The 11,483-nt window shown below is 45.8% G+C and overlaps 1 protein-coding gene across 1 annotated transcript; it reads left to right on the top strand.

Moving 5' to 3' along the window:
• The first annotated feature begins 3,007 nt into the window (after positions 1 to 3,007).
• On the top strand, positions 3,008 to 5,519 carry LOC133441046 (uncharacterized). Its single transcript, XM_061718459.1, has 2 exons — positions 3,008 to 3,191; positions 3,358 to 5,519. Exons 1-2 carry the CDS (start codon positions 3,008 to 3,010, stop codon positions 5,517 to 5,519), a joined length of 2,346 nt encoding a protein of 781 aa, XP_061574443.1.
• Positions 5,520 to 11,483: the final 5,964 nt, after the last annotated feature.

Consider the following 11,483-nt stretch of genomic DNA (forward strand, 5'->3'; position numbering starts at 1 on the left):
TGTTGGCGCACACAGTCATCCATGTGTTCAGTAGTTAACAGTTTCCATGCTAAGCAAACTACTCTTTTGTTGTCAATAGACAACAAAAGAGTTGTCTATTGTAATATTTGCAATATTTGCATTCATAAAAACTGTGTTTTTATTGCTTAATTTAAAAAAAGAAAGCACTTTGCAGAGATGATGGAAAGGAATGCCACGGGGCAGTGTGTTTAAATTTAGTTTCTGGTTATCTCATTAGGCATTACTGCCATCTTTTGTCGGCCTCGCTTTCCCCATAGCTGCACCATATTTTTGTATGACTTTTTTGAAATTACTTTTCTGTCTAAATGGAAAATATATATATATTCCACTCAAATATAAAAATTTGATTTATTTAGCTTTAATAAGGCTGTTTAATCTTTAAGTGTTCATCAGCCCAGTTACATAAAAACTCTCCATTATTGAAAACAGATAAATAATGTGGCTGCTCATCCTGGAAGTGGGAGCAGTGCCAAGATTACTCCAAAAGGTACAACACAAATGACATTTATATCCATTGGTAAACATAAGACTCAAATAACTGTTTGCATGCTGGCTATCCCAAACACAAATCAACATTGATAACACAAGAGAGCTTTAAAATTTGATTTACATCTGGTTTCTCTGAGGCATTAATACACAAAAACACATTCACTGAGATTTAATCTCAACTCTCTGCTGCTCACCTTCAAAGCCGTCCATAATCTCACTCCTTCGTACCTCTCAGACCTTTTTCTACCTTCCACACCATCTCGCAGACTCAGATCTTCCTTGGCCTCCCTCCTCTCCACTCCACTTGCCCATTTGTCCTCTTGTTTAATTGTTTTAATCTATAGCCCATTTTCTAGTTGTTTGTATGATTGATATTTATTGTAAGGTGTCCTTAAGTGTTGTGAAAGGCACCTATACATAAAACCTATTATAATAATAATAATTATTATTAATAATAAAAAATAAAACATTTTATTTGTACCTTGATGTCATAGTTGGTCTGTATCACAGTGTTTGACGTTTAGCGCCACCCACACCATAAAACTACAAAAGGCCAGCAATTTCATCCCTCCTGGGTCTCCAGAACTGAATGTTTTTCCTTCCTTAGTTGAACATATTTGTCCTTCACGTTTGCAAAGGCAGTTTGGAATAACTTGTCCGTACTTATTTTCAAAACTCACAACCACTTTGATCCACATAGTTCATCTTGGAGACAGTGGTTGCAGCACCTCATGTTAAACTACTGTCAGGTTTAGGGATCCAAACTGAATGGTAAACTGGTATTAAAAAAATAAAATAAAATAAAATAGAAACACATTGACTGGTAGCACTAGAATTTCAGGACCATTTGACATATGGCCATGGCATGCTAAATTCAATGTATTGTCCCATTTAAGTCCACAGAATATTTTCTTGTTTATTGGAGCTTAACAAGCGAATTTCGGGAGCAGGACCACGCCTCAACCACGCCCCAACCACGCCCCAACCACGCCTCAACCACGCCTCAACCACGCCTCTTCCGGCACTACGCCTGTCATTCATACTTTCAAATAGTAACCGAAACCTCAGTTCATCTTCGCTCTCGTTCTTTGCACCAGAGCCGAAAACCCGTAAAAAACCTGCACTCTTTCTCGAATCTTGAATAGCTCCTTACCTGTCAGTCATGGATCTCGTCTCGTTGTCACCATCTGACGACGATTTGTTTTCAGGTGATATCCAACAAGTTTCGGAGGAGGAAAACTCCTCAGCCGCCACCGTGCCCGAAACACCGCTCTCCCGAGCCCGACAGCCGCCCAGAACGCCGGCAAGCCGGCCAACTTCTGTCTCCTCAGCCGTCCACATCCCGCCTGGTTCATCCCTTTTGAACATCCGTCATTACTGCAGCTCACCGTCTTCCAGCCCTTCCAGCCCACGCCCGCCATCAGAGGGAAGAGGACGCGGACAATCCGGACCAGCCCATAGCCGTCGTCGCAGGTCTCCCACTCCTTCTCCCATGAGGTTAACTCAAGCTCCGCACCATCGTCCCGACAACACAGGCTGCACAACCCGCCGGCAGTCCCACCGTCACCACGCTCCGGCGAGAAAACCTCACGGCCGGCCTGCAGCAAACATCTCCGACTGGACCGTCGCCACACTCCAGAAAACACTACGGGATAGAAGAATCCCCTTCCACCGAACAGATAACAAAGCCAAACTTTTCAATCACCTCATGTCCGCCTGCCAAGCCAACAGCTCCGCGGAAACCAGCTCACTTCCTGATGACGTCATCACGTCGACTCCGACGGCGCGCTGTGACGTCACCGCCCCCATTAAAGGGCCACTCCAACAAAAGCAAAAAACCAATAAACAGAAGCAAGGTCAGAAAATAGCCAGCAGAACAAGAAACACAGGCAAATCACCTACTTCAGCAGGAGCACACAGCCACATCATCCCTGGAACTTCCACCTCCCATCCGGATTTCCACCCACACCAGCAGTTTCCTCCCTCCATCCCCAAGGTCCCTGGCACCGGGTTGCCACTACAGCAGCCAGTTCCGGCTGGGGTTTCTGGCACCGGGTTGCCACTGCAGCAGCTAGATCCAGCTGGGGTTCCTGGCACCGGGTTGCCACTACAGCAGCTAGTTCCGGCTGGGGTTCCTGGCACCGGGATGCCACTGCCTCTCTCAGCCCACCTCCACCAACTACAGCAGCTAGATCCGGCCGGGGTTTCTGGCACCGGGAGGCCAATGCCCCACTCAGCCCACCTCCAGCACCTAATCCACCTCCAGCACCTACAACAGCTGACTGCAGCCGGCGTTTCTGGCACCGGGATGCCACAACAGCAGCTAGTTCCGGCTGGGGTTCCTGGCACCGGGATGCCACTGCCTCTCTCAGCCCACCTCCACCAACTACAGCAGCTAGATCCGGCCGGGGTTTCTGGCACCGGGATGCCACTGCCCCCCTCAGCCCACCTCCACCAACTACATCAGCTAACTTCGGCCGGGGTCACTAGCACCGGGATGCTAGCACCCCCCGCCATGCCCTTCCAGCAGCCCCCCAGTTTCCTTCCTCAAACCGTTCCGGCCCCGCAGGCAACCGCTCATTTCACCCTGTCCACAGCCAACCCCGCCGTCCGTCATCCCAATACTTTCGCTTCCCGCCCTTCTCCAGTTCCGGCCAACCTGCGTAAGCAAATAATCGATGGTAACTACATCAATCTTGCACTCCTCCTCATGCCTTCCCTCCACCAACCACCCGCAGACAAACAGCTCCAAGACCAGGAAGGGTGTCCCCCCCCGAGAGGAAAGTCATCCACCCTCTCCAAAGAGCTTACACCCACAGAATTCGCATACGCGTTCTCTCTCTACAGAGACGTCATGTTGCGCCTCGTTTCCTTTACGTCGCCAGGAACTGGACGACTATCTTTCCAACATCCTCAATCTGGCCCTCCGCTTCGGAGGAAACGGTTTCTATCTCTATCACATCCACTTCGCTTCTGAAGCGGCAGCTCGCCTCCAGCAGTTTAATGAAGCCACATACTGGGGCACACTAGATACCGAGCTGTATTGCCGCATCTTCGCCGCCCGCACAGCCTTAACATGTTCCTTGTGCGGTGCCGCTTCGCACCCAGCTTCATCCTGCTCCATTCCCGCCCACGCCGGGCCTCATTCCACCCGAGCGAGACCGTCAGCTTTCTCCCGTTTGTCTTCAGCAGCGCCGCCACCACCCTTACTCCCTAAGCACACATCATCCAACCCATCCGTCAGCATTCCCGTAACCAAGGGCATCGATGCCAGAGGCAGGCCCATTATGCATCAGGGAGGCCGCTCCATCTGCAACAATTTTAATGACACCGGCTGCCACATGTCCCAGTGCCGCTTCCTCCACGTCTGCTCTTACTGCGGCGGCGGACACGCCCGCCCCGCCTGCCCGCACAACCCAACTTCGCAGAAACTAGGTGAGCATCTCTCTACACCTATCAACATTCCCGCTCTAGGGGTGGCACTTCGTAACCACCCCAATCCGTGCTTCGTTAAGTTCCTCGTCAAAGGGTTCAGTGAAGGTTTCCACCCCGGCATCATCTCATCTCCATCCTCATCTTACGAATGCAAAAATCTACTATCCGCCATAAACGAGCCGGAGTCAGTCGATCGCTTGCTCGCCAAGGAAGTCAAAGAAGGCTTCATGATCGGCCCGTTCCCTCATCCCCCCTTCCCGAACTTTCGAATCAGCCCCCTCGGCATTGCAACCAGGAAATACTCAGGAAAGAAACGTATCATCGTCGATCTCTCAGCGCCCCATGGAAGTTTCATCCCAAGCATCAATAGCTTGATTCCAAGCGAAGACTTCTCCCTTCACTACGCCACCATCAACCACGCCATCGCCCTCATTAAACTCGCCGGGAAAGGGTCGTGGCTCTCAAAAGCGGATATCACCAGCGCTTTCAAGGTTCTTCCTATTCACCCAGACTTCTGGCAATACTTCGGCGTCCGCTGGCGAGGTGCATACTACTTCGCAGTCAGGCTCACCTTCGGCTGCAAGAGCAGCCCCAAACTTTTCGATACCTTTTCAGAGGCCCTCTGCTGGATCCTCTCCAACAACCACGGCATTCCTTTCCTTTCCCCTCCCTCATCGCCACCCGCTTCTGGCTTGGTCACCCTGACTTCCGTCTTCTCCGAACTCGGGGTTCCATTGTCCGCCGAGAAAACAGAGGGCCCCTCCACTTCCCTCGAATTCCTCGGAATCACTCTCGACACAGATCTCTTTCAGGCTTCTCTTCCAACCGAAAAGCTCAACCGTATCAGTCTTCTCATTTCCAATTTCCTCTTAGCCCCAGGCTGCACCAAACGCCAACTCCTCTCTCTCCTAGGCCACCTCAATTTTGCCATGCGCATTATTCCCCAAGGGCGGGCCTTCATCTCCCACTTGCTATCCATCGCTTCCGCCGTTCCATCTCTCTTGTCTCCCATCTCCCTAGACAACTCGAGTCGTGCCGAGCTTCGTTTGTGGCTCAACCTCCTTGCCACCTGGAATGGGATCACTTTCTTTTATGATGACCAACTGGCTCACCCCCACGATATCAATCTTTACACCGATGCCGCCCCTTCAATCGGTTTTGGGGGTTTCTACGACGGCAGATGGTTTGCAGCAGGATGGCCCCCAGAGCTCGCAAACGAACACTACACGGCTTCTTCCGCTCTCTACGAGATCTATCCCATTTCAGTGGCCGCCATTCTCTGGGGCCACGAATGGACCCGCAAGTCCATTCTCATCTACTCAGACAACCTTGCAGTAGTCGATATAATCAACAAAGGACGCTCAAACTCCTCATCCATCATGCCCTTCATGCGCCGCCTAGTACTGGTCATACATCAATACATCCTCCGTGCAGCACATGTCCCCGGTCACTCCAACACCATCGCTGACTCTCTTTCCCGTTTCTCATTCCAGAAATTCAGAAGCTTGGCCCCACATGCGGATCCTTCTCCAACACCGGTTCCTCCTTATTCTGCTTTGACCTTCAACGTGTAAACCCAGCACTAAGACCCCTCATCATCGAATCCCAGAACGCCATCATCAACAGCCTATCACCCACTACCTTATCAGCATACTGGACCGCCTGGAGAAGTTTCCGTTCATTTCATATTAGACACAACATAACCTTCCCATCATTCGACCTCATCACCCTGTCTAGCTACATCACCTTCGCCCATTCCGCTATGGCTGTTAAGACACAGACCATCAAAGTCTATCTCTGCGGTATCAATTTTTTCTCCAAGCTCCTAACCGGCAGTCCAAGCCCAGCCTCTAATCATCCTCAGGTCACCGCTCTTCTTAAAGGACTTCTTCGTCAAGAACCAGCCCAGAATCCACGCCGTCTTCCCCTTACTGCTAGTTTATTAACAACATGTATCCACACCATCCGCTCCGGTTACAGCACCCCCCACGTCGCTCGAACACTCGAAGCCATGTTCTTGCTTGCCTTTTATGGCTTCCTTAGATGCTCCGAATTTACTGCGCCCACCATCCACTTCAACCCACGCCGCCACGCATGCATCTCCGACCTGTCTCTTTTCTCCGTCGACATCCTAGTCTTCTACCTGAAGCAAACCAAGACCAATCAATCAGGTCCACCAACACCAGTATTCTACTTTAAAGACCAATCACCTCTTAATACTTTCGAGACCCTGGCCTATTATTTGTCATTCCGGAAATCACAGAGCTCGTCTTCGACAGATCCTCTTTTCGTGTCCGAGTCAGGACACGTCGTCACCAGATTCTGGTTTCACCATCACTTCCGTCAGATACTCTCTTTATCCGGTATCTCTCCCACGCACTACTCCGGTCACTCCTTCAGGATCGGAGCCGCCACTTCAGCCTCCCGCAACGGCATCCCAGAGCACCTCATACAGCTCATGGGCCGCTCAGTCCCATCTCCTTAAGTAATCGGTTTTGGGGGTCCGTCGTTGCCCGGGCGCTGCGGCGGATCCCCTACCAGCTTCCCCACAACGCTTCGATCGAACTCCGGATCATCATCGCCAATCATCGCCATCATCATCGCCTTCATCATCACCGTCATCATCACCATCAACTCCTAATAAATCTGTTAAACGTATCTCGTTGATGGCGTGGTCCTTGCTAGTGAATTGGAGCTTAACAAGCGAATTTCGGGAGCAGGACCACGCCTCAACCACGCCCCAACCACGCCCCAACCACGCCTCAACCACGCCTCAACCACGCCTCTTCCGGCACTACGCCTGTCATTCATACTTTCAAATAGTAACCAAAACCTCAGTTCATCTTCGCTCTCGTTCTTTGCACCCCTCCCCCCCATCCCTTTCTCTCCTCCTTCTCCCTCTCTTTCTCTATCTCTTAGAGTCCTAGGGGGTCCGTCGTTGCCCGGGCGCTGCGGCGGATCCCCTACCAGCTTCCCCACAACGCTTCGATCGAACTCTGGATCATCATCGCCAATCATCGCCATCATCATCGCCTTCATCATCACCGTCATCATCACCATCAACTCCTAATAAATCTGTTAAACGTATCTCGTTGATGGCGTGGTCCTTGCTAGTGAAATAATATTATTGTTTAAAAAAAATAAAAATAATAATATAGAGTTTTCTCCTGGCATCAAATATTTATGCTGCATCATGTTACCAACACCAGAGGACGCTGTGTTTGCTACACTTACACAATAGGTTTTGAAAAACTCCAGCATTTGATGCCTTCAGAATGTAAATGGGTTGGGCTGCGCTGGTTGATGGTCCTTTTAAAAATGAAGTTGACGTTGGCGCATTGTGAAATCCATTACTTCTAAAGGCTTGGGCTGTATAATGACTGTTTACTGCTGTCAGGAACGGCTAATGTTGTGTGAAAGTAGGTATGACGATCCTGGCATTGAAAAATCCCAAATCATCTGAGCAAATTATCTGATGTTGAGAAACACAACCTTAGCTGCACACATGTGACCAGAAATCTGAACAGTTTCATGATCCCAAATCCAAAGATGCAGGTTCCCAGACTTTTCCTGTTTGACCTAAATTATTTATCTAATTTATGTCAAGAATTAGGATTAATCAAACCAGACCACGTATGAAAGTTCCTTGTGAGATGCTGAGATATTTAATATCTGGAGCTGTTGGTGAGATACAGCCAATTGGAGACCAAAGCATGGGGAGAGGTCAGTGGCGTCAATTCAGTCGAAGCTAAGGTATGGCAAGGTTACGAGTCACAGAACTTAACTAGAGTATCAATCAACACGTCCAGCAAATACTCATCACACAAGTCTGCTATGTAGCTTATCTGTGTGGTCAAGAAAATTGGAACTTTTTCAAATGCAGTCTCGCTCACTGCAAAAACTCAAAATCTTACCAGGAATATTTGTCTTATTTCTAGTTAAAATGTCTAATTTTTAGTCCGAAAAATCTCATTACACTTAAAACAAGATTCATCACCAGAAAAATAACTTGTTATTTGACAATTTTGACCTGTTTCAAGTACATTTTCACTTGAAATAAGTAGAACAATCTGCCAGTGGGACAAGATTTATCTTCTCATTACAAGCAAAAAAATCTTGTTCCACTGGCAGATTTTTCTACTTATTTTAAGTGAAAATACTTGAAACAGGTGAAAATTGTTGTTTTTGAGTGTTGTCTTAAATGTAATGCGATTTTTTTACTAAAAATTAGACATTTTAACTAGAAATAAGACAAATATTCTTGTTAAGATTTTGAGTTTTTGCAGTGTATAATAACTAGTGAAATCGATCATGTTGTTCTGATTTGCATTTGTAGTTATTCTATATGTATTAAGTAATAGAATAGTCAATACAAATGGACACAGAGTAATTCCATAAATGTATTTAAAAAACAAACATTTACATTTTCCCTTGAAGCCAAGGTGTGGCGGCTGACATACCTTGCCATACTCAATTGACGCCCCTGGGAGAGGTCACTGTAAGGAAGGGTAATCCGCAAAGGAAGGAGGGATGTGCTTGTTTTTTCATCCTTCTTTTTGGACAAAAGAACAAGAACATGTAAAGTTGTTGTTGGGGTCAGCTGTATAGTGACTGACGCCCTGTTCCCAATCATTCATATCCTGTAAACATAACAATTTCAAGAATCCCATTTATAACACAGTAAGTTGTATAGCTGTTTTAAGATACTGGACAAATTGATGAGAATGTTGCTGTGCTGGTGTGCTGTGGGGATTGTTCAGTGAAGAACCTTGTTCACCCTGGTAAACATAATGGAAAACACTGCAAATCCTCTACATCTTGTGAATGGTAACAAAAATTAGTTGGAATGCACAGGAGCAAATAATTGAGGACAGACAAAGGCAACAATCCGATAAACAATGGATAAACAATGGGCGTATTAAATGAAACAGGAGGGACATAAATGATGCTGAAGAAAATTAAAAAAGGTCCATTGGGTTCTTACGGGTGTTGCCAATAAAACAATTTAAAACTAGAATACAACTATCAACCCAAACGTTTAAATCCCAACACCCCACCAGGTAGATGCCAGAACTATCCAACTGCATCGTACTGTAGCATTCATCCTTTACTTTGGTCCATCTATGGTTAGTTTGAGTATGAGGCTTGCATCCCTCTACCCGGGACTTACCATACCTTTACCCATACCGGTACCATATGTGCCAAAACAGAAGAAAAAGCACTGCTTTTCTTTTTTTTTTCAACAAACAGATTTTTTAAATAGCACCACTCTCATATCATGAAGGAAAATGAAAAATAAGTTTCCAAATTGAATGCTGGGCTACTAGTCTACTTATTTTTCAGTGTTGTACGTGAGTGATTGCTCAATCTGCAGTAGAATTACTCAGATGGTGTGCTTTTCTGGAAAGATTTCCAGCGTGCAACTGATCAGTCTGCCTACATACTGTGTCCCATAATGCAATGGGCAAGAAGCAGCTGGTTTCAATTATGTGGCTGACTTCTAGTATTGCAGCCGAAGGGAGTGGTGGTTGGGCTTCTTATGAAACACAAAATAACTATGCTAAAAAGCTTAAATGCTGTGTTGTGATTACAGTAACTGCAGTCGAAGAACTGTCGCCATTCACCTGCTCTTATGATGAAATATGATTAATGAGGCAGTGACTATGGCTGACTTGGGAACTCTGCATGGACAAACACTTTGAATAATTTCAAGAGATGCTGTTGTCTACAGCCACGTGTATATGAGACACACACACACACACACACACACACACACACACACACACACACACACACACACACACACACACACAGACTCTGGTTTGTTCATTTATGTTCAGATGTCGCAACAATTATTTGTGATTAATCATTTGATTGATGCAGCAAACATGTTTCTGCTTACCACCAAATAATGGATCAATCAGAGACGGGAGAGAGATCATTTAGAAACACAGGAGAAGCCATAAATTATCTGTGATTGCCTAACACATGATTAATGTTCCAGTGTACATTGCCCTAATGTGATTCATCAGTGTTTTATATGCATTTGGTGTATATTGAGGAGGATAAATCAGACCAGTGCAGCTCCAAACATGCTCAGTAAGACTTGTAAGGTTGTTATCTGAGAAGTGTGTCCTAAATAGCTCTTGAGCAGTTTTTAACATGTATAATTTACAGTTGTGATAAGTGTGACTATCTCAAAATGGGCATTTTAAGGTCATGGGTGAACAAAATATTGCCAGATTGTAGTTGGAGAAATATTTTCCACCAGCACTCAAAGCTTTTCTGTACTGAAATAAGAGTTAATTGTAAATCAATTTCTATTTAGATACAGTGGAAATAGAAGCAACTGCTGAAACAAATATATGCCTTTTTGTGCTCATGTTGTGCAGTCCAGATGTGTTATGTGCATTACTGAGGTCTGCTAAATTCTGCTGAAGGGTCTGTTAATTTCAACTCCATTAGAGCTGTAAACCTTAAAAATTAAAAAAAGCTGTCAAGGCAGTTTATGAGATGCAACATTTTCATGACAAAGAAGTCTAAATGATATAGACCCTTTCCTGAAATACACCAAAAATGATTCTCTGCATATAATTGCTGAGGCAGTTTTATCTATTATCTGGCAATAGAAGGTATTATTTTAAAGAGCACAATAAAACTCAAGCTGTCCTCTGCAGCTCGAGAGAGAGTGGCTTTTTGGCTTTTCAATCATTAATCCACAAGCTACAGTACTTAACTTTTTGTCTTGAGTCAGCAAAGTCCTTGTCCTGGCATCCCCTGTCTTATTTGGTCTAGTTCATGGCTCAACCACCCCACAGCATTTAGCCTGAATGTGTATTATGTGCCTTAGTCTAGACTACTGTACTTTTGTGTTGCATCAGGACCAGTTTCAGAAACAGAAGATCCCTAGATATATTAAAGTTTTTCTTTTGTTGCATCCTGCAATTCCAATAAAAAGTTGGGAAAGTATGAACCCCAGATTATTTATATATAAGAAGATTATATCAGGCAGTGTTTGGTCCCAAGACCAGTGTGACGTAATCACACCACTGATCGTTTGACATGAGACAGCTGATTCGACCTGCAATGACAGATACTTCCGTGATTCTTCCACGACCGCCATACTTCATCTAAGACAACCAAAAATCATAAAGTGTGTAGGAGCGCTTAGCCGTCCTACGGTGACAAATGACCCGTTCACCATGTTTAACAATAGAAAGAATGCTCTAAATTACCTTTTATCATCTTGAAATTTGATTACTTTTCCCAAAAATGACCCCAACATTAGAACACACACACACACACACACACACACACACACACACACACACACACACACACACACACACACACACACACACACACACACACACACACACAAATGTAATGATTTGAGATTTGGTTCAATAGCATCATCCATAAAAGCCTGACTCTTTAATAAAGCGTGATGGGCTGAAGACCTCAAACTTGTCTCAAAAAAAGGGTGAAAATGTCTGAAAGGTTAAAGGAATTCCTTATGTCTTCATCTAAAGGGCAGA

This window comes from Cololabis saira, chromosome 1 (assembly GCF_033807715.1).
Source record: "Cololabis saira isolate AMF1-May2022 chromosome 1, fColSai1.1, whole genome shotgun sequence".
NCBI lineage: Eukaryota > Metazoa > Chordata > Actinopteri > Beloniformes > Belonidae > Cololabis > Cololabis saira.